At 40.1% G+C, this 24548-nt stretch overlaps 1 protein-coding gene across 1 annotated transcript in view; it reads left to right on the forward strand.

The window, feature by feature from the left end:
* Window positions 1–24548, forward strand: part of DCBLD1 (discoidin, CUB and LCCL domain containing 1) — a 63762-nt gene that overhangs the window by 6843 nt on the left and 32371 nt on the right. Inside the window, exon 2 of the mRNA XM_045843121.1 lies at window positions 13247–13459. Within this exon, the coding sequence (XP_045699077.1) occupies window positions 13247–13459 (213 nt within the window). The remainder of the gene's footprint in view (window positions 1–13246; window positions 13460–24548) is intronic.

A 24548-nucleotide genomic window follows, 5' to 3' on the forward strand; every position in this document is an offset into this window, starting at 1 on the left:
TTTCACTATTATTTCTGACAAAGAATAAGGCCAACAGATAGCAAAAGTTATGAAGCTCGGTTATATTTGAATTACTAGTGCATAACATTTCCTACAGGGAAAATAGGTAAACAACTTCTTGGATCCCTCTTAATTTTTAAATGGTGGACTTAGATTTAATTCAGCCTTTTTATTGCATTTCACAAAAACAAATTTACATCAGATTGAAATGTAATTGATTTTAGCCCAAAGGAGGACACTTTTAAGACTTATTAGCCCATGGGACCACTAGAACATGAGATCTGTTTACTGAATTGCTTCTTCTCTCAGGAGTTTAGAATGGAGATTGCTTATTTGGAGAATTACATGGACCAAGATTTGCCATTTTTCCTGCCTAGGAAGTCCCCACTTTTCCAAGAGACTAAGATAGAGCATAGCTTAACTCTACAGACAGAGAAATGGCCCTGGACCTGATATTGCTCCTAACTCAAGAGTCTAAAAATCTTTTGAGGCCCTTTAGCCTTTTAGGTAGGGAACACCCTTTTCTTTCCTCTTTGTTTTCTTTCTTCTTTCTTGTTTCTCCCTTTTCATCCCCTTGACAACAGTTGTTGTGCACCACTATAAAGATTTAAACAGACACACGGTTTTTCTTCTCAGGTATTTAAAATACCTGGCATTTCTTCCCTAAATATTTCATCTGCATCTCTCAACAGTTCCGTACATAACCACAATGCCGTGAGCATACCTAAAAGTACCAACAGTAATATCTTCGTGCTCCCCCCGTTAAACCACACATGTCTTTTGACCATTGGTTTGTATAAGCAAAGATCCAAACAAGGTCCACAAATTGCAGTTAGTTTTTATGTCTCTTAAGTCACTTTTAATCTAGCACTGACCCCCACCCAAAAATGTTTTATTTTCCTGCAAGGAAATCTGTCAGTTGTCCTGTGACACAGCTCACATCCTGAATTGGACTGACTGCTTCTGTCTGTTGTGTCTTACACTTGGTGCACTATTCCCTGTATTCCCATATCAACCTGAGTTAAACCAAAAGTCTTGACTAGATTCAGGCTAAGTGTCTTTGGTGCTATGTACTGCTAATTGTATTACAAGATGCATATATTGTTGTTATTATTATTGCCCCACTTTTAATGATGCTAAAGATGATCACTGACTTTAGGCAGAAGTACAACTTGGTCCTCTTATCCCTCCTGCAAGTAATCTGTGGGATAATATTCTCCGTAAAAATATTCTTCCCCATCAACATTTCGTGCAATGGTTTAAGCATCCTTTGATTATTGTTGCAAGTCCAATCAGATTTTTATATGTAAAAAAATTTAAGAACCTATTTTCATATATGTTTTGATTTACCAAGTGGGGTTTTTTTTTTGCATCTAATTTAATGCCAACAATTTTGAGAGCTATCAAGGGAACTGGCACTTAGAGAAATGGAGTCACTGACCCCGGGCACATTCACATTGCATGTCCACAGTAGGATGCAGGTGCATGTCCTCCAGTTCTAAATGCCTCAGGGTGCTCTCCTGCTCTTCATTTTCAAGGGAAGTTCATGTCCAGGAGAGATCAAGTTAAAGAAAAGAAACCTTGGAGAAACACATAAATTTATGCAATAAATTTCTAAATTAAAATCTGATTTCTTTTAGACATGATCACATTCACCACTGAACTACTAAGACTTTTTCAAATTCCAATTAATGGCTAACCATGTGTTTTTATCAGACTGTGATAAATTCAGCAATGCAGAATGTGGAATGTGCAAAACCAGTGCAATTTTCAGGATTGTGGAATGTGATATGAATTTTATAAGGTTTATTTTTTCTTTCTCAAATCTTACATTTCATGCTTCCTTGGAGGTATAATAAGATACCACATCTCTCAACTGAGGTTTGCTAGTCAATAAACATTAATAGCTTTTTCTTTATGTATCGTACATACATGTATATTCACAAATATACATGTCCTATTGTCCTATTGTAAATGTCCCATGTAAATATACATGACTTCCTGTCCTATTTCTTTGTATTTTCCACTGTATGCTCAAACAATCCCTAAATTGACACTCTCATCCGGGTGTCAGAAATCACACCCTGGCTAAAATGTAGATCCTAAAACAAATTATTGCCTGTGCTAGTCTTATAAGTGAAATCTAATGTGAAAATAAGTGTTGGAGAATCAAAAATATTTAGATATGTTCCAATTTTAAGAGTAGATATAAAAATAAAACTATACAAAACTGATATCTCAAGGACTTTTAATTTCAAAAAGGATTCACTGCAAAATCCCAGTTAAAAATGAGGGATCTTTTAGTCTCTTTCTACTCAGGGTATGTCTTAAAGGAACAGACAGAATAGTCATTACCAAGAGCTTTGGACATGCAGAATTTCCAGGCCTTGCATGTTAACAAAATCCCCAAGTGATCAGTGTGCCCACTGAAGTTTGAGAAGCAACACTTTAATCCACGGGACACTTCATTCACAGAGCATTTTTTTAGGAGCCACATTGATGCTAAGCAGAGTGAACAACCTTTACTCTAGGTAAAATAGTCACTTCTCATTAAACTGTTCCCTTAATTGTCTGGTAAAAAAATGCTTACTATAATTAAAAAGAGAGAGATAAAATTTCCCATAAGTTTCACAAGAAACTAAATTAAACACGGCTACTTTCCTCATGTTAATTTGGAGATGAAAAGGTAGGACTGTAAATAAATTGATGTAATGTGCGTTTTAATACCAGTTGTGCTTTTCAGTAGTCATGTGAGTTTAGGCAGTGTCTTCAATCTCTTTGCCTCAGTTTCCTCACCTCTAAGAAGGATGACTTTGATTTTGGCAGCCTTAGTGCATGGTGACTGAGTTCCGTGGTCTCGACAGTCAGACAGGCTGGGTTCAGACGCCAGCTCAGACTCCTGGGCTGAGTCACTCCGAGTTTCAGAGCCTCAGCGTCCTCACACACATGACAGGGAAAGCAGGAGTAATGTGTGATGGAGAAAGGGTGTTGCGGGAATCAACTGTGTTTGTTGGAAATGTCCTAACTCATACGCTATGGGGTATGTAGTTAGATGTTTGAGATATTACTGTGTCTGTATGTATGTCTTATGTGTATATGTGTGTGTATACAGGGGTGGGCAAAAGTAGGGTTATAGTTGTATGTGAAACACAAAGTTTATTCTTGTGTTATCATTTATTAATTATTGTATTGCTTATTTGTATTATGTCTGTAAACCTACTTTTTCTCACCAATGTATACACATACATATGAAATATGTATAATTTTAAAAAGGGAACTAATATTATCTGTCAAATATGATCATCCTGAAGATTAACTAAGATAATGAAAAGTGTTTAGAATGCTTTATAGTATCTGTCACCTTTTACAATAAATGCTTGGATACATGTTACAGATTAGTCAGATCTCTTTCAAAATTTTATGATTTTTTTCCTGTTTCAATAACTGTTTTGGTTTTTATTGATTTTTTGAAAAATATGTTTTGTGAAAGTGAAAATACAGTTGTGTTTGAAAGAGAGACTACTTACCGTTTTAACTTTTAAAACTCAGGTTAACTTTGTCTGTACTTGGTTATATCGGATTTTTTGGACTCCAGAGAGAAAAGTCAATATTGAGTTACATTTATCTGAATAACGGTGATATACATGTTTAACGTGGAGCCAAGATTAGGAAATACAGCACGCTGTAGGGACAGGAAAGACTTCTCCCATTTATCTTCAACTTCACAGTCACAGATTGGACATTACATCAACATCCTGGCATGAGGAGGAAAGGTCGAGAGTCACTTTTCTCTGACTTCCTTATCCTCAGCATCTATTCAGCAAAGATAAAACATTTGTCTTAGACCTGTTTTTCTGTACAAACAAGTTTTTTCCCTTAAGTTTTCATCTGTGAAATTATGAAACTTCTCTCATCCAGTGTGTCAAATGTGTTGCAATGATCCCAAACACTCGTAACTTAAAAACAACAGTGTGTAAATCTTGCTTTTGAACATCAGAATCATGTAATGCAATTTCAGTGTTGTTCTCAGAACTCTAAAGGCCAAAGTACACTTCTCCATGCACAGTTTTTAGTCCCAGGAGCCCCGTTATGGAATCTCTGTGGGTCCCACTTTTGAGAGGCTAGCCCAGGAGCTGGCCAGTGTGTCCCACAGAACACGACTCCCCGGTAAGGCCCTCTGAGGAAAGAGTTCCCTGGGAATATTGCAAACTGCACCTCCTGAGATTCCCCATGCCCTGCAAGGGCTTTGAGATGTCCTGTGGAGCAGAAGAAGGTAGGATTCTGCAACCTTACTTACCTGTACCTCAACTCTCTTTCGGAGATGAGGGCTTGACCTCCTGTAAAACTCCTTTTTGGACTTAGGAGTCCACAGTGCCCACGCTGGGGGAATGTGCCCTCTGGAAATAGCAGGGCATCCACTGCAGTTAGGCTTTCTGGCATTTAGAACACTTAACACACAGAGTCATTCCTCTTTGCTACACCCAGGTATGGTGGGTCATTTTAGAGATAAGGAAACCTGATACACGCTGAGTGGGTAACTTAAGCTCACAGAAGTAATGGTTGATGAAATTTGGAGGAAGTTGGCTAATTCAAAGCAATATTCTTGATACTTTCATGTGTAGTATTTTAAAATAGAAATAGCAATTAAAACATATTGAATTATTACAGTATGCTAAAATATATTACTACTGTATGAAGGTATTTTAATTCAATAATTAAAATGTATTGAATTATTATTATGTGCTCAACATCTGACCATCATTATCTCCTTGGGTGCTCATGCTGACCCTGCGAGCTGGGCGCTCTCGTTGTGTCCGTGTCACAGATGATGAGTCGAAGCCTGGAGAGGCAAAGAGACTCGCCCAAGGCCACATCATTGTTACTGGGCAAGGCTGTGTGGGAACCCAGTCTGAGAACCATCGTTGCAGTCACCTCCCAAGTATAAAAAATTTATGAAATTAGGAAAACGAGAGGTGTGCAAACTCTCTTCCCCCATGTCCACAACCCTTTCTGTGGGAATCACAAGACTGGAGTGTGACCAAAAACTTTAGAGTTTTAACTGGTTTTACATATAGCACATTAAAGAGTAGCATTAAACTAGATTTTGAGATTTTTCCCCCACTGGGTGTACATGGTCCCTTTCATACGTTAACACTAAAATTATGGCTGTCTTCGCACACTGATAGAAACAGCCTCACGTTACGTAATGAGTTGCAGATAGGACCTCTTGAAATGATTTGTCCCATGTTCATACCTTCAAACTGATTTAGTTTAAGTCGTGTTTTTAGTTGACAGGAAACATCATGTTAAGGGTTGACACAGACAGACTTTTGACAGTAAGTCCCTTGTGTTTGCTTTCATTTTAACTTTCAGGGTCTTTCATTGTTGAGGCAAAGGTGTTGCTATTATCTTCATGAGATGATTAGTCATGTGATTAACATCTATTTTCTTTGTGGTGAGAAGCAGAATAGAAGAGATTCTAAACAGTTTTTCAGAACTGGGTTGTGTGTTTTAGTCTACAGCTAGAACATCCTTCAGCACCGTTTTCATTTTCCTTCAGGAAGACTAAACATGTTGAATAATTGAAGTTTTATGATTATAACTTCTGGCTTTTTATTTTCACACAATCACTCAGGCCCTCCTGCCCTTGTCTTTCCATCCCATTCCAGGCAACATACAAAGTAAGAAAGCTCAGCGCTGCAGGAGAAGAGCAAAGTCCATAAGAGTGCCTGGCTGACGATGAAATTAGTAATACCTTAAGAAATCTGTTCGCCTTACCATCAGACAAAGAGCTCTGTAATAATTGCAAGCTCCCCTTTGTGGCTGAAAAGACTGTAGTCATCAAGAGCGCACTTGATCTTAGACATGGGAAGAAATTTTCTCACACCCATGCATGGATAATTGTGTTTGTGTTGAGACCTGTTGTAACTTGATTATTAGAAGCACAAGGATATAACTGTAATAAAAGCATGTTTCTAGAAATGGTTTTGCTTCTGTTATATTTGAGGGCACTGTTGCCCAAATTGCAGGCCGTAGCTTATTAGTAGGCAATAAAATCAGTTCAGCTGGCACACCCAGCATGCTTGCTGTAATTAAAAAATGAAATGGAACAGAATAGGAAATGTCAAAGTGCATTAGATATCATTTAAAAAGTCAAACATTAGACTTCCATTTGTTATCTATGCATGTGTATCTGTGCTCTTGCTTAGGTTGGGATAAAGAATCTATGTTCTAATTATAGGTCTCAATAAAAAAAATTGAAGACTGCTATCTTATTTTAGGGACTAGTTAATAATTAATCTTAAAGATATTTTCCACTGTTTATTTTACTTCACCCAAATACTTTTCAAACAGGTGTAATTCAGTGAAAAGTTTTCTTTTCATGATCTGTGGTGTTGCAGAGCTTCGTCTGTACTGGATATGTCTTAATTTCACTTTTCTGTTAATGAAGCATGATTTCTTATCAAAAGGAAATAGTCTTTTAAGGAAGTTATTGTTTTTCTTTCTTAGTGAGTAGAATTACAGTAGACTAAATAAGTGCTTGACTTGTGTAGACAGGCACCTAGGATTTGTTTTAAGCTTATTTTAAAAACACCTCATATATCCATTCCTCTCAATTAGCTGATGTTAGAGGCTGAGAGGTAGAATCATGTCCATCAGTTCACACAAGTCACTTGGAGAACAGATACTGAGCCCATGTCTCTGTTCTGGGTCCTGCCACTTTACCCTCAGGAATGACATACCTCTCCCCTTGACTGTGAGCAGCTTCAAATGGAAACCACCTTATACCACATCTCCAGCTGTCTCTGGAGTGAGTTTTTAGTGACACCTTGGGTATATTTGTTTATAGAGAGTTCTTCCAGTCTATATCTTAAGACTAATGCTGAAAGTAGCCTTCAATGTTACAAAGAACACTAGGTGACTTTGGCACTTTTAATTATTTTATTTATATGTAATGTTTCATATTATAGAAAATTTAGAAAACAATTGTACAAAAATAAAAATCACTTATTATTTCAGGTCATAGACGTAAACACTCTAAACATTTTTTCCTTCACATCTATGTGTGTACTCTATATTTTGTTCTGAAACTAAATAGTCTTCTACAAAAGCTGCACTCCCAGATTCCTCCCTCTTCTATTGCCTGCCATGGTCCCATCCAGAAAGGCAGGTTGCCCAGGTTCTGGCCAGGGCACAGAGAGGCCCAGCTCCTCACCCAAGTTTGTTACTGGGCTCACCTCGCCTCTGTGCTCTGGCCCGTCCTGTGAACTCTGGAGCCTGATTCATACCCAGTTCCACCACTTACTGACTCCATGGCTAAAGCCATTTCATTGCTTTGAGCCCCACATAAAATAGGTGTGACTTCCAAAAATAAATTAAATAGTCTCCTAAAACACAAGCTTAACTTTTTCTTAATATGGCATTTCTTGGAGGTATCATAATTTGACTGTTCTTTTCTAATTTAGATGGTTACCAAATGTTTAGTATTAAAATACTTACATTGTATCTAGAGGTTACTTGAGCAATTATATGAATGAGTATTATACTTGCAGCTTTTTGCAAAATCTAAACATCATCCGTCCAGTTTTATTTTTGTAAGCCGTTTGGAGGATGTGGTTGATCAGTCTCACAAACCAGCTATGACTCTGAGCAAACCCCAGGATTTAAGCCTATGGTCGGAGGGACCAGCCTTCAGAGTCCCCAGAGTGGGGAGCTTTCAGTCTGAGGGAAGGAGGAAATGATGCATAGTTTAGTCATCTTATGCTTTGGCCATTAAATTACAGCTGAAGGGAAGAAAAAGATAAACATTGTGTGGTAGCCACTTTTGAAGAGTAGACACATTCCCTGCGGCAAAGCTTCTTCCTTCCCCCTTCTCTCCACACTCCCCTCTTTGATGTTGGGTGGGTGGCAGTTTACTGTAGCTGTCACCTTGAACTACCACACCACTGTGGCTCACCACCCACCAGTCCTCCCAGCACCACATGGAGCTTAATCATAAAAGCAGGATTGCATTTTTTTTTCCCTTAAAGACTGGCCTTTATTTGTTTTCCTTTTAATTAAAAAAATGTGTGAACCCTTATCATCCAGCTACAGTAAGCATCAACACTTCCTCAACCTTTCCCCCTTATTCTGCTCCCTCCACTTTTTGCTGATGTCCATTGTTGCAGACAAATCCCAGACCCCATGCTGTCCTTCATTTCATCCCCACATATATGTCAATGGGCATGCCGAAAAGAAGATGTTTTCTTAGATACCTTCGATACCATTATTGCATCCAGTAAAGTGAATAGTACTTTTCTGATTTCGTTTCATACCTCAGTTACTTTTTTAAAATGGTTTTATAAGATAAGTTTTTCAAATCAGAATCCAAACAAGATTTACTTGGTTGTTGTGGTTCTTAAGTTGTATTTAATCTAAAATAGACACTTTTTAAGATGTCTACTCATACAATTCACCATTGAAAAACCTGAGTCCCTGGCACCTAGAGTGTCACAGCCTGAATTCGGCTGGTGGCTTCCTCACAGTGTCAACAAACTTGTGCCTCCAGCCCCTGCATTTCCTATAGAGTGAAGGTGGACTTGAAGATTTGATGAGATTTGGAGTCAATTATTTCTTCGTGCATTCTGCTTTTTAGCAGTAGTTCTTCTTACAAGTTGGTGCATTAGAGCACATTTTGCCTGTGGAGACACATACTTTCTGTTCATCTCACCTGTGGTCATTGTGCGATCCTTCTGTGAGTTTAGATGGTGGCACACCTGTACTTGTATTTTAAATTTCTCCTCAATGTTTACCCAGTGGTTTTCCATCCAGGTAGACCACGGCCAGAGTCAGATGTTAGGGAGCTGTTCATTTTGATAGAAAGATGTTATGAAAGCATCTAAAGGGAGACTTGATAGGGCAAGAGTTTGGGTGGTTTTCCAAGGTTAAACACAAACACATGTTAGAAAATCAAATAAAGAGGTGAGACAAAGAGTTTTTAAAATTGTAGGGCCATTGCTAGAACATCTGAGAACTGTAGCCTGGGATCCACCAGCAGTTCAGTAGCCTCCGGGAACGTCCGTACACAGTTGGTTTTCCCGTCGTAAACTGGGGCACATGTTATGATGTCCTTGAGGATTCAATGCCTTATGCTCCTTTAGACAAATGTGAAGAACTTTGATAATGCTTTTGGAACAGGGATTTTAGAATAAAAGTGGCTTCCTTTATTGATTGTCGTCATATAGGTCTAACTTTCTAATGCAAATTCATATAAATATTCAATTAAAAATAATTTACATAGAGAATAACAAAATACAAAGTTTATAGAGATGTATATCATATGATCTTGCCTATAAGTGGAACTTAATCAACAAAACAAACAAGTGAGCAAAATAGAGCCAGAGACTTGGAAATAGAGAACAAACTGACAGTGACCGGAGGGGAGCGGGAGGGGGATAATAGGAGAAAGAAGGGGAAAGGTCAGGTCAAGGGACCTGTATAAAGGACCCCTGGACAAAGACAAAGGGGGGGGGTCAGGAGAGGAGGATTGAATGTGGGAGATGGGGGATGGGTAGGGCAGGGGAGAGTAACAGGGTAAAAATTGGGACAACTGTAACTGAACAACAATAACAAAAGTAAACACACATGCACATACAAAAGAAAAAATAAAAGTTATAATAATAAAAAATAAAATAGAAAACAAAAGCCCTTTATTTTCACCCCCTTCATTTTACTCCCTTCCATAATTAACCAGATTGAGAGGGTTTTTAAAAATTTTTTAATTAAACTTTTTATTCTGAGATAAGGATACATCACATGAAGTTATAATACAGAGAATGCTGTGTACCCTTTACCTAATTCTACACAGTGATAACATCTTCTAAATCTATAGTGTGATATCACAACTGGGATATTGACATTGATAAAGAAAATATGTAACATGAACTGATAGATTTTAAACTCCTCTTGTCTTCCTCCTTGTCTGTGACTTTCAGTTGACATAGGCCATGGGATTGAGCTACCTGAGTGTCAGGGTGAGAAGACGGGGACAGTGCTTCTCCACTGGTTTTCCTTTGCGTGCGTCTGCCTTATTCAGTATGTGATACCTGAGGCATTTTCTCTCCCTGGAGGTTTTCCATCTTCCCCTTTGGCATATTTCTAGTTCTTTTTTCCCTCATATGTCATATCTGACCTGTAACATTGTGTAAGCTTAAGTCTACATTATATTGATTTGATATATTTATATAATGTGGAAGTACTACGTTGTGTAAGTTTAACATTGTGTAAGTTTAAGTCTACAACACAACATTCTGTTGACAGTTTGCTTTTTAATAAATTAGGACACCGCTGTTCCTTTCGGGTTTTTTGGCAGAACAGAGACTCATAGGATTTCATTTTCATAGCTGTGGGAAGGGGACACTCTCCTGAAGAGGCACATACCCCACACATCGCCCAGTGGTGACGGGAGGGGTCAGCCTTAAACCCGCTCGCATTCTGCTGGGATCACAGGATGAAATGAGTTTCCTCTTGGGCTTTAGAGTGAAGTGATTAGAAAGAAATTTAATTACAGGGTTGTGTAAAAGTGACACCCTGGGATTTTCCTTTGTCATGACATGTCACTTAAGTAAAATTTAGAGTATAGTGATCATGTGTAGGTTGATTCATGTATAATTGCTCCTTGTGTTATATTTAGCTGTGTTTCTAGTAAAAGTTTTCACTTGCTCTTTTCTTATTAAAACAGAATCTCATGGTAATAAGAAAATAGGCATTTAAATGTTTACTGGGTAATATCTTGGTAGCTTAGGGGTATTTTTGAGCATATTTACATGCACAATCGTTTGTTTGTATGCTAGTTACCTAGTGTTGCTCTATCAGAATGCTCAAAATTAATGCCTCCAACGGTGTAGGGCAAGTCACAAAAAACGAGACGCCAGGAACTGGCGGGGAGCTAGGGTGTTGGTCTCCTTTAAAGGGGCAAGCACCAATCATGAGCCTTGTGAGAATGGTTGTTATGTTGGTATGGTTATCATGTCTTCCAGTTTTCAAAAGAAACTATAAATTGAATTTTTTAGAAAACAAATTAAAGCATTTAAAAGAAAGCAAATAATTCACATTTTAAATTAAAATCCTGGGCATTATGTGCTTCTCCACCATGTGCTTCACTCTGGTATAATTTTCATTTAATTCTCAACAGTCGTGTGCTTAATCCCAGGAAACCCAAGAAATACAGCTATCACCTCATTTAACAAGCAAATTGACAGGCTTTGCCCCAAACCTCCTTGCTGCCCAGGCTTCCCTTTCTGTCTGAATTGGCCTCAGTGTTCCAGTCATTTCTGGACTCAAAACGCAGTGTTTATTTCTCCTCTTGTCTTTTCTACTCTGATCAGGGAACACCTGAGTCCGCTGATGCTTTTCTTGTGAATTTTCCGGCGATTCTTTTCCTTCCTTCCCCTTAGCCAGCTCATTTCCAGCCCTCTTACTGCTCCTCTGACCCACATTCTCCCAGCGTTCCAGTTCCTGTCATTACCCAACCAGGTTGACCCACTTTTTCAAATACCTCTTTCATTATGCCTCTTCTCAAAAACGGCTTTGGGTCCCTGTTGCCTGCAATATAAATTCCACAACTTCCATTTAGACCTCCCAGTTGCAGAGGAGTTTATCTTAGCTGTCCATCTGCATTTCCCTTGTATTCTCTAACCTCATCTTCTTCAGGTCAGCTCTCCCCGGAATCATGTGGGAATTTCTAGGGAATGGGGGGACCCTTTCCCTGTACCTTTTCTGCTGAAGTAAAGGCAGATCCTGGAGTTCCCTCCTCCACCCCCCAGACATTTTTTAAAAGATTTTATGTATTGATTTTTAGAGTGAGAGAGAGGGAGGAAGAGAGAGAGAGAGAGAGAGAAACATCAGTTGGTTGCCTCTCTGACCAGGGATTGAACCCACAACTCAGGCATGTGCCCTGACCTGGAGTTGAACTGGCAACAGTTCGCTTTGCAGGATGATGCCCAACCAACTGAGCCACTAGGGTCAGGGCCAGACTTTCTTTTCTTTTTTTTACTAGGCCCACATTATCATTTAATCTGCCAGAAGAAAGTGGATTAAGGATGCCTGCAGGTGAATTCTCCTCCAGTTTAGAAGAAGCAGGAAAAGGAAGATGGCTGCCTTGGTCTTTAGCTTCCCAGTATGCCCTAGTTGGGGTTTCTGTGAAGAGGCCTTGTTTTACCACCTGAGAGAGTTCCCTCTCCAAAGGATTTCTGTTTTCTTCCCTTCCTGCTAAGGGTAGGAATTCATGAATTTTTTTTTTTTTGGAAGCCATACTAACCACAGGCATTTTGCAATCTGAATGCAGTCTGTGCTCACTTGCCTTGCAGCCCCACCCACTTGTGCATACCATTAGATATCTGAGTGATTAACTTGGTCACATCAGTCTCCTGGGCCAAGTTGTTGATCAATTGACGACATTTCCTGCTCAGGGAAGTCTTAAGAAATGTGTTGTTTTCATGAAGCAGTGATAATCCTCTGAAAGAGAGTCTTTCTTGTCTGCCTCAGCACTGCGTTTGAGCCTCTGACAGGACACACAGCATCTGGTGTTGTAGTTATTCGAACATGCGACTGTCTGCCGTTTTACTCTGAGGTCTGCGGAGCAGCCGCTGCTGCACTTCCGTGTCCCCAACAGACCGGGTCTGGTGCGTGGCAAGCACTCGATGCAGCAGATTCCTGACTTTCTCTGATTATATACCCTGGCTCTCTCGGGGACCACCAAGTCTATGACCGCCGTAAACGGAGATACGAATGTTGATGATTGTCAGTCCTCAGCTAATGACAGGCTCTTAAAATCCTCTCAGCCTAACCAGCGAGGTGGCTCTCCGAAGTAAATTATTTGCTTCCCTGCCAATTCTTACATGACATTGGCTTGCTAGTAGACAAAACCACAAATGATAAGTCTGTAAATGCCAAGGGCCCACACTCTGCAAGTTTGGATGGTAGATAGATGATTAGAAAAAATAATATGATTAAATGGTGAGTTTGCTACTGACTTTCCATTGTAATATATGAAACTTTTTGATTGATGGTGTTCAGAAGGTTAAATTGGGAAACAAAGGAAGAAATAACCTGAAACAATACATACTGTTTAATAAGTTAACCTTAGTTTTTAGTTTTAATTTTTTTCAAAGAAGGAATAAAATGCATGAGTTGGAAATTGTACTGGACTCTCTCAATTCTCAGTAATGGTTAATTTCCCTTCTTAAACCCTTTCTTGCTTTAACAGGTGGTGGCTGTGGGCATACAGTGACCTATCTGGACAGTGGCACCATGGCATCTAAGAATTACCCAAGGACTTACCCCAATCATACTACCTGTGAAAAGACCATCACAGTACCTAAAGGGAAGAGATTGATTCTGAAGTTAGGAGATTTGGATATCGAGTCCCAGACTTGTGCTTCTGACTACCTCCTCTTCACCAGCAATTCCAATCAGTATGGTAAGAAAAGGGGCCTAGATTTCTGTGTGCATCAAAGCACTTGCCATTTGCGGGGTGGGAGGGATTGTCTGTTTCCTAGTAAAATAGCCTGGGAACATTAGAAGAGAGACTCGCTTTTTGTAAACTCTTGGGGTAGCTCACATGGTACATTTGCTTCATAAGCTACAACAAAGACATCCAAGGAGATGTTAGTGTTAGCCTGGTGTGCATGCCTCGGGAGCTTTGTTTGAGTTTGTGTCCTGCTGGGAAGAGAATTGGGGATGTATGGCATTTGGCTAAACCATCTACAGTTCATTCATTCCTGTGACAAGTATTTATTGAATGGTGATCACATGTTCAGGAGCTCTGTGAAGAACTGGTTGGGACAGAGCAGTGAGAAAACAGAGCCCTTCCTTCGTGGAGCTTACATGGGTGGGGAGGGGAGGGGAGGAACTAAACACCCCCGTCCATAATGTGAGAGGCAGTGAGGAAGGAAAATGAGAATGAGAAAAGACAGACACCCTGGGCGAGAGGGAGCCTGTATTTGACTGTTTGTGCCGCTGCCCGCAGGACGGTCAGGGAAGCTTCCCCACTAAGGGGCCGTCTGAGCAGACACGCAGATGAAGTGAGGGAGTGGGCCTCACCTCACATGTGTCTGGGGTCGGCGTTTCCTGGGTAAGGGAACAGCAAGTGAGAAGGACAGTTTCCAAAGTAACCTTTTGAAATTCAGCTTTTTGTATTTTGGAGTGTACTGTTAGCACATTGGCATCTGAGATCACCATTAACAATGACCTGCAATCCCAAAGGAAAATCCCAAGGAAGGAGCTTGAGTGTAGACAGTTTGAAAACAAAGACAAAATCTTACATAGAGGTTCTTTCAAGATTAGAGATTTTCTGAAATTCTCCATGCACACAACTCCACAAATATTATAGGTTTTAGGTAAAATTCGGTCCGTCTGTTCATTCTATAGGCAGTTTCTCAAACACAGAGAGCTTTTGAGGCTGTGGGTACACCTAGTCAGCAGTTGTGTCCTCACTGCAGGTGCCTCTCCCTGGGCAGAGGTGCAGACCAGCCCTGACATTATTCAGAGGTCCAAACTTATCTAGGCCCTATCAGGGGAAAAATTTAAAAAACAAAAATTTTTTAGCCCTGGGAATGTTTTGTCTGTTTTGACGATGGCTGAGTTACTCTAACAGAGTAAAGATGGTTGATTTCATATAATTGTTTGCAATTTTTTAACTCCAGTTTGAACCACATGGGAAAAATGAGAATTCCAGGGATGAGTAAGGCCCCTGGGAACACTTATTGTACAGTTGCCCTGGGCATCGAATCTGAATTGACTTACAGAGGTGCTCTTCAGGGAATCCCTCATTAGCCAGGGAATTTCGGTCAGGTTCAGAGAAAACGAATGTAAGAGCTCCAGTGTAAAAGTGTTGCAGGGCCAGAAGCCGCTTTTCCATGCTCATGTGTCTGGGGGAGCATTGCTTTTGGGACAGATGAGGAGTTAGTTCCACTGGCTGACAGAGCAGCAGAGGGATCATTTGCCTACCTCTCTGGTCAGATGCCAAGGGGAGAAGAACTAGAAAGGGGAGCAAATCTTCCCAAAGCAGGATTGGAGACATGGTTTTCCCACACTGGGAATGGACTTTATTATCTTTGATATATGTTTGCAAATGTACAGAAAGGAGGAAAAGCATGGAATTAACTACATGTTAGGAGCTCAGGTGGTCACAGTCAGCCTCAAGGCACTGTTCTCTGCATTTCCAGATTCTTGAATTTTCAAGACTGAAACCCTTCACTATGAAGTCAGTAATGAATTAAAACTACCTTGTAGCAGTAAAGCCAAGTAAATTAATTTTTATCTTTAAATTTTTTCTATATACAGTTCTGTTTGTCTCTTAAAGACAAATATGTGCTCATTGTAGAAGTAAACATAGTGTCTTTTGCATGCTAGGTACACGCTTGGCCTTTAGGTAGATTTTTCTGGCATCCTTACGTCCACTGTGCAAGGTAAATAGTAACTCCTTTGTACAAAGCTGCGTCACAGTGACATTTAAGGAAAATTCTGAACGTTACACAGCTTGATAAGGCTGAAAGGGAGATTTGTATCTGCCTCTGTGGCTCCAAGACATCGGTTCCCAGATGCCTCCTTCCCTCCCTGGGTTCCATGACCCAGAGAAAACCACAACAAATTATTGCCTTTTCCAGGTGACTAGCCTGATATCACATCATATGGTAATTTTCTTTAAAATGCAAGTGTGTTTTTAAGATAAAAATGGGCACATTTTTAAGATAAAAATGCTCAGAATTTCTCCTGTGTCTATTTTGAAGATTTTCTGATCAGTCATGCTATGGCAAATCCAGCAGACAAGAATAACAGAAGTTAGCAATAAAAGGAATACATGAAAAGGAAATCAGGATATTTCAACCCTAGAAGCATGTTTTAGAAGGATTAAATAGCTTAGGACATGTAGCAAGTTTACAAATGCATATATCGTATGTGTTGCATGTATATGTTTGTGTCTTTTGTAGTTTTGAAGAGTATTCTTGGTGTAGTCACTTATCCATATATGTGTAGTATTTATTATATTTAATCCGGTGACTTGATTATAGTACATATTCAAAGAACAGATGATTTTAAAAGTAAACCAACAAGTTCATTGACAAGGAACCAGCTAAGTAAATCAAGTTACAGTTACTTGGAATATTAAATAGCTATTTGCTCAAAAGACTATTAACCTAGAAAGCTGCTTATGATATAATGTTAGGTAAAATATGAGTATGTAGTAATTTATAATGATAGAAAAGACTTTGAGTAAAATAAGTCAGAACATAGTCATACCAAAATACTAAGTAGGACTTTAGGTTTAACAGTGGGTATTATGTCTTCTGTCTACTTTCAATTATTTCTTTAATAAACATGGTTCTTAAGACAAAACAAATAGATTTCCTTGGACCAAAACCACTAATTAGACATACATTTTAACACAGTTAAAATAGTTGCCTGGTCAGCTTGAACTTTCCCGAGGAGAGCAGGCATCCACAGGGAAGGAAGAGGAGGAGGCAGAAGCGCTTTGTGGTCCTATGCCTGAACTCAGGGCATTCCTGGGGCTGTTGCCAAGCTCGATGGGAGGACGGGAGGCCCCACTGCCACCAGTGTGGCCACTGACGCTGGCCTGACTGTGGGGGGAGGGCCTAGTGTCAGCACAGTGTCCCAGGGACCCACTGCACTGTTGCCTGGGCTGGTGGTAGAGGGTAGTGGCCGCGGAAGTGCTGTAGAGGGGCGCTTATTTCCCGGGATACCTCCTGAGATTCTGGTATTTGACGGCTCTGACAATTGCATTTGTGGCTAAAACAGCTGAATAGTTTTAGTTTATCCAGCTCAATGTATTCCTTTAATTAATTAATTGCTAAAACCCATGGCCAAAGGATTTTAAAACTCAACACTATCAGACATTTGAATATGCAGTTACTGTTTTTAAAAAGAAGAATGTTTTCTGGCATTAAAGTTGGCAAGTTCTGCCAAGAGTGGACCCGCTTGGAATGTGACTGCATCGCCCATTGTGAACATGTTGGAGACTTACAGTTTTAATCTCTATGCAGTTCTTTTCTAATGGTTCTCCCCCATGCCCATTGTTTGAAACGTTTGGTTCATATACTTCGGGTGCTTTTTATCGTCCCCATTTGTGGTAGCAAAATGCACTGTAAGCAGTGTGCCCACACCAGCGTCCGCAGTAACTAAGCATAATATGCACGCATTGATGTTAAAAGGCCCAATACATACAAGATGGGGTTATTATCATTCTGTTTGCTGTGTATTATAATTATGGCTGATATTTCAGATTCCAGCATCAGTTAGAATAATGTATTTACATGTCCATGGCTAAGTGAAGGAAGACACAGACTCTCCCTTTCAAAATACCCTTGAAAACAGCCAGCAAACAGCACAGTTGATAAAGTATACCAATCTTACATTAGAAAATATGTTTTTAAAGAACAAAACAAGTTTTTAAGGATATTTTTAAAAGCAAATTTTACTTGTAAACATATAAAATTTTGGTTATAAAATATGTTTACTTGTAAACATATAAAATATGCATACTGACTTTCAGGATTACGTGTGCTAATATCCTGGCCAAAAAAATTGTTAAGTGCCATACTTTGCTTAGTAGAGGTTGCTTTTACTATAACTAAGGGATTGCTGAGGTTTTGTTTGAGACCAAAGTAATTGAAGTAAGTGAGTCTCCCTTCAAAAGAAACACTAATGCTGCTTTTCTTGTGTCGGGTCCAATTCAAGATCATGAAGCATTTAGTTGTCTTGGCTCCTCAGTCTCCTCTAATCTGAGACAAATCCTTAACCTTTCTTCAACTCTGGTACAGTTTTACAGAGTGCTGACCAGTTATTTTGTGGAAATGTCAGTTGATTCGGGTTGGTTTGATGTGCCCTCATGATTAAATTCAGATTGTACATTTTTAGCAAACATAACATTGTTACTTTTTAAAGTGATCTTTAAAAGTCTCATTTACATTAATCCCCAACACTAGAAAACTGTGAGGTCATATATCCCACTAGGAATAAGGATGGATTCCGCCATATGCTTCTTTGCTTCCCTCTCCCTGGCTTTTGCCTGGCTTTTGTTTTGGATTCAAACTACTCTCCTGGAGGTTATTGTCAGTGACTTTCCCAAACAGTTCTCTGGTGTTATGAGAGGTCGGTGTAATAGGAAACTTTGAAAGGACTCAGATATTAGGTGGCTCCTTGTTTTCAGAGGACTGTTTTGGGAAAAAAGCTCACCTTAGTTTTGGACACGTGAGACCACAGGTACTTGACTCAGGTAGCCAGTGCTCTTCCAGGGTGGAACAGATTACCTTTGAAGTCTGGAATTTGAAGATTTAAACAAGGGATTTATTTAAATAACATTTCTTTAAATTTAAAATGTATCGTGCAATTCAGATGGCTGCTTTGGTGCTGAGATTCAGCTGAGTTATATAAAACATTAAAATATCTTTAACTTGGGGGGGAATAGGTGCTAATTCAAGCACTATATCATTCCAATACACTGCATTTAAAATATGAAAAAAAATAAGTTTTATGACACTGAATAGGAAAGTCTATGAATTCATACTGAAGATCATTTTTCTGAACTTTTTAGTGACGCTGTCACCTTTACTAGTCCTCAGGTTAGGTACCAATTCCAGTCTTGCTGACCACAAGGATGGAGAGATTTAAATGTATCAGGGTTTTATTTCTGCCACCACTGCTACCTGGGACTCCAGAGGAAATGTCATTTCTGTTTTCCTGATATTTCAAAAGATCTTGGATCCCAGTTTTCATCTGAAAGTTGCTCTTCCCCTGGTTGGTAGAGTTTAGGGTTGTTCCCAGGTCCCCGGAAAACCTGCTGGAGGAGCCTTGGTGGGAACCAGGTACATGGTTTCTCAGGGTCTCGAAAGACCTTGTTCTGATGGAGTCTTCTAGACTTCCCCACCCAGGTCACCTGTGAACCAATGAAACCAGGCTGGCCTTCAGAATGGACTGAGATTAACAGTTGTGTTTCAGCCTAGATTTTTTTTTCACTTGTTCTTAAGTGTGTAGACTCTGGAATTAAACTGCCCGTCTTCAATTTCCTGCCTTAGCGCTTATTTTTAAATTATTGAACCCAAGCAAATCACTTAAATCTATCTGTATCTCCATTTCTTCATCTTCAAAATGAGCAAAATAATAGTATTTACCACATGTTAGTGATTTCAGCATAGACAATAGATAGCTAGATAGATAATCTAGGTCTTAAAAGAATGATGCCTGCCCAACACATAATAAGCATGCAATATGTGTCCACCATCACCATCAGTCCTCCCCTCCTCTCCTCTCCCTCCTCCTCTTCCTACCCACCTCCTGAGTTGTCTTTATCTCAGGTATCTAAGAGCAGAGAGCACCTTGGTCCCCTCTCAATACTCTGAGCAGTCTCACTCCAGCAAGCCAAGGCTGAGCTGCAGCAGCAAATCCTCCCTCACTCCTCCTGGTGCATCCCTAGTGGCCTAAGTTTGCCCAAACCATTCCAAGCCTGTGGGAGGGGTTCCATAAGCTGAAACTAGCTCCAGGTAGAGATTTTCTCCTTTCAGCCTCATGAGATGAGGAACACACAATCTCTAAGCTATGGTATATTCAGCCTGGCTTTTTAAAAAAATTTCACTGCCACTGCCAGTCCATCTTTGCATTTATCCCTTACTTTAAATGCCTCCTGACTTTACCCACTATGTTGCCAGTGCCCATTCCCTCCATGCCATCTGAGGTGATCTTGTTAAATATTGTTGTCATAATTCCTTTCCTTATTTTAAAATTACTGTGCCCTACTGTCTGCAGAAACTTGTTAGCCTGCTATACTAGCTAGTACAGCAGGAAGTGAACTTGCTCATTCTCTTCACCACCCCCACCTCCGCTTCATCTCTGAGTCTCCTCATCTCTGCACCTGTTCCTGAACAGGTCACATAGTTTCATGCCCCGGGGCACTTGGTGATGTACCTCCATGTGTCCCTCTCTTTCTTCCTTTCCCTGCTTTTTGGCCCCTTCTAACAGATGCATATGAACACACACACACACACACACACACACACACACACACACACAGAGTAAAGGCAAGCCAGGTCCAATGCTACCCAACCTAGAACTTTCTCTGATGTCCATCAGCTCTAGTCACTGCCTCTTTGTGGCTCATGTTGTTTTTCTGAGGCTTTGGTAGTGCACCAATCTCAGGCTGAGATCATTATTTTTAGCTTCTCTATCAGATAAGGGGTTCCTTGGGCAAGGACTCTTTTTACCATCCCCTATTGCTTAGCATAGTCTTGTAATTAAAGATGCTCAATTAACTCTGAATAAACCAGGTCACATGTCACTTGATTTTGGCAGACATATTTAAAAATCTGGATTTTTTTACAAAAGATAAGTTATTTCATTCACACTGTAGAGAGATTTATAGTAAGATTCCTCTATCTATAAATATCCTGCCTTTATTGAAAGACTTGATTTATATAAAATTTTAGGACTCTAATTATTATATAGAAAAGATTATAAAATAATGTAGAAGGTGCCTGCAATTGAGCATCCAACTATATACTACTTTATGCTGGGTTCAGTACTTAGAGTTACTAACTCATTTATCCATCCAATAGCCCTCTGAGAGGGGCCTGTCTGTGGCCTCCACATGTAAGGAAATTGAAGCTTAAAAGGTCAAGTAACATGCTTATGATCTCTTAACCAGATCTGGAATTCAAGTTTGGGCATTTGACTTCGGAGACCCGCTCTTAAGCACTGTGCCTTCCAGATTTGGTATGACAAAAGCTGTCCGACCAGGGGCTTGTGTATGTGATGTAGACTGTACTACTTGGTTGTTATTTAATGAAGGAAGTCGAAACTTCTGAGAGCCTTCCCCATGGGAGTATACTAGAGATAAAATGGATTTCTGAGAAATCACTCCCATGCAAAGTATCAGTATAAATTTAAGCTTTAAAAATACTTAATCCAAATGCTTAAGGAGGCATCATGGCCAGTGAAACTAATTGTGGTTAGTGAAATTATTCAATAATTGTGTTCTACTAAATGATTTGTACTATAGGAAAACCAGGAAGTTCCCGAATTGTTCTCTTACATTTCCTGTACTTCCGTGTCCACCGGCAATATTTTTTAACCATTGTTCATACACTTAGAAGTACAGCCATATGAAGTCAACTGTTAATATTTATATTACACTAGCAACAAGAGAAATGGGAAAAGTAGGAAATAATACTAAGTGTTTTGCCTCACAATTGCAACAAGATTTCTATGGCAGTATTGTAGAATCATATATAGCTGTATATGTAATAAGATCCAACCATTATGCCTTGTCTGTTGATTTTTTTAAAATTCCAAGTAGAGAAAAACACAAGATTGGCAGCTTCTAGTTTACAAGTCTCCTAGTCATATGAAAGAGAATGCAAAATTCTTGTGACTTTTAAAGAGGAAACAAAAACCTTTGAAGAAATTGCCAACTTTTATGGAAAGTTGTTTTGGGCCTCAGACACTCTAGAATTGCATTTTTCTCTCCACTGGGGGCTACTGTGGTGGAAATCCTTGAGAAGGACTACTCTGTTTGTTTTGTTTTGTTTTGCCTTTTGTGCCAAGATAGAATTCAGAAGAATTTTTAAACTTATAGAAACCTTTGTATCAGCCAGAATATTCCACACTAGACATCTTATTAACATAATCATAAGCCTTGAGGAGGAAAAGGTATCAGCCTCCTCCTCCTTCTTTTCCCCGGATGCTGCCCCAGAGACTGCACTGTGATTTAGTTTCAGTAATTACCCTCTTTTGTTGAGAGAGAAGTAATGGCCTAGGTGGGTTGTGAGCTCCAGTGTTAAGGCACTGGCTCAACGTGCCTTAGCCCCAAGGAAAGCCACACCTTTGTCTAGGAACCTGCCTGGTTCATTCATCATCTGTCATTGATTTTTGTCTGGGAACCGGAGACCAAAACTCTCCAGGGATACCACTTACATTCTTACGTGACTATGGTTTTAATGGCACAGTCCAGGAATATCCCTTTTTTTATGTTAATTTCCTTCCTTTTCAAAGAAAATGGCCCTGAAAGTTCAGTAATTTTGTACAATGACACTACTGCAATTAGCCAGCAAGGACAAGCCTTGCCACTTGACTGCAGTGAAAACAAAGTGGAAGATGGCATTTGCAGCTTCAGCATTTCTGGAGACTGTTTCATGAGCACGCCTCCGAAAACAGACCTGGGCCGTGCTGGGTACCACTTGCCTGGCAGCTGATCGTGTGCCACGTGGCTGGCTCTGCCGTGGCCCTCCCTGGGATTGACATTTAGGCTCATGGGCATGTTCTATTTGTCATAAGAAATTAAATGTGTTGGAAGCTGCTCATATGTTTAATGAAGGTTTTTAGGGGGATTTTTTGCTGTTTGATTTATGACAAACCTCTCAGGAGTTAGGTTTTTATTTGGTCTCCAGGTTTTTCGCCACTGAGAGAGTGGTTATGCAGGGGGAGGCTCTCTCTCTTTCTAACAGTATGCATCCATTTTTGAAACACATCCTTTCACAGATGAAGCAGTACCGGTGACTTAGTTTCATCAGCTTCAAGCTCAAAAGCATAGACACACCTAAAGTGACTTGGAACATTTATTAACCAAGCTGTTACTTCCTGCAATGTCCAGAGGTGTCCAACCTGTGGCCTGCCGGCCACATGTGGCCCAGGATGCACCTATGAATGTGGCCCAACACAAAATCGTAAATTTACTTAAAACATGATGAGACTTTTTTTGTGATTACGTGTTGCAATGTATTTAATGTGTGGCCCAAGACAACTCTTCTTCCAGTGTGGTGTAGAGACGCCAAAATTTTGGATCCTCCTGGTAGAGACTTAGGCAGACAATCCATGGAGAACTGAGCAGTACTAGAAATTGCTGCCTGGATTTTTCAATTGCCAGAGAAGCAAGAGGGCTTGGGGCTTACCTCCAGGCAAAAGGTCATTCTTCCTTGGTGGACAGTTTCCTTTTATTCACACATGGAAAGATAAAGGGTTTCCCCTCTCCCCTGCACATGGAACAGTGGGTCCAAACAAGGGATATGTTGAGAAGAACCAGCCTGCTGTATTCAGAGCTGTGGCTCCTGGCCCTTTATTCCTTTTGTCCAAGAAATCAGGCCATTGTCTGTTAGGCCTTGGCCTCAAGTCAGGTGCCAGATGCCACAGTGCTGTTCCGTTTGGAATCATTGATAGCTCTTCCCACAATCCGGGCCTACAATTACATTCCACAAAAGGTCGAAGTATTTGTTTCTCCTGATTTTTGTGCCTACTTGATGAAGTGCCTTTCTGCTATGCCCCAGTCTGAGGGAATTCGGGACCGTGGGACTTAGACTTCAAGTCCAAGTTCTATATAACATAGCGCCAGCAGTAGTGAAGCAGAACTGTGAGTCATACTTTTAGGTCTGCTGAAGTTCTTAAGACCCACTCAAGAAGGGCTGGGGGTCAGCCTGACTGTGAACTGAGGCAGGTTTACCAACCCAGGAACACCGCCCAGGATGGAGACTAGAACCGTGGTCAAAGTTAGAAGTCACCAAGTTGTCATTTGGGTTTCTAATAATACTGTCTTTGGGAATGTTTAAGTGCAAGTATAAACCCTTTTTTAAAAGTCAGGATGGAGAGGACTAACGGAGAACTATATCATTTGGGCAAGAGTGGGTGTAGAAAGGCTTTCGTAAGAAAAGGTCATCCCTACGGAGTCTGGCTGAAAACCGAGAGCATTGCTTAGGACAAACTGGTAGGGTCCTTCAGGGGGTTCCCATGAATTGCTTTTCCCTCTCACTGACACTCAGATTTTTCTATTTTCATCTTTTTCCCTTTTAACTCCAGGAATGCAATTATTGACTTCCAGTCTGTGAAAAGGAATCTTTGTCTATCAGACTTTCAGATAGGCCGTGATTGGGATTTTGTTTGGTTTTGGTTTTGGTTTTGCCACAGACAATAGAGCAGCCATTACTTGACTTCTGTCCCCACCCTGGACTGAAACTGCCTCCTGCCGTTGTGATGGTGGTACCGTGCTGAGCCTGTCCGTCGGAGCAGGTGTTACTGGTGGCATTTATACAGAGAGGGTACACACATCCCATTCCCTCCAGAATGCAGTAGCATTTTGGCAGCATATTGACAAGAATGTGACAGGGATTCATGCCCCGAGGGCGAGGGTGATTAGAAGAATGTGTGTCCTTACATTTTCTTTCTTTTAACTCCTTCCAGAAATATTTGCATGCCTGTCATGAATTTGGGAGGATGCAACCAAATTATAGAGTTTTACTATATGTGTTTTTTGGCCTAGAAAATTATTTGCATTGTACCACAATTTAGTATGGCATACACACTTACCTGTTTGTGTAAAATACACACGATGTTGCCACCTTTCCTTTCAACGACGACAAAACTGTGAAAAATTATCTAATTACTTAGCCATGAGAAAGAAGGACATCCTGCCATTCTCAAGAACATGGATGAACCTTGAGCCTATTATACTAAGTGAGATCAGACAGAGAAAGTCAAGTGCTGTATGATATCACATATGTGGATCTAAAAAA

The sequence above is a fragment of the Phyllostomus hastatus genome, unplaced genomic scaffold (assembly GCF_019186645.2).
Source record: "Phyllostomus hastatus isolate PE091 unplaced genomic scaffold, TTU_PhHast_1.1 phas_contig_40, whole genome shotgun sequence".
NCBI lineage: Eukaryota > Metazoa > Chordata > Mammalia > Chiroptera > Phyllostomidae > Phyllostomus > Phyllostomus hastatus.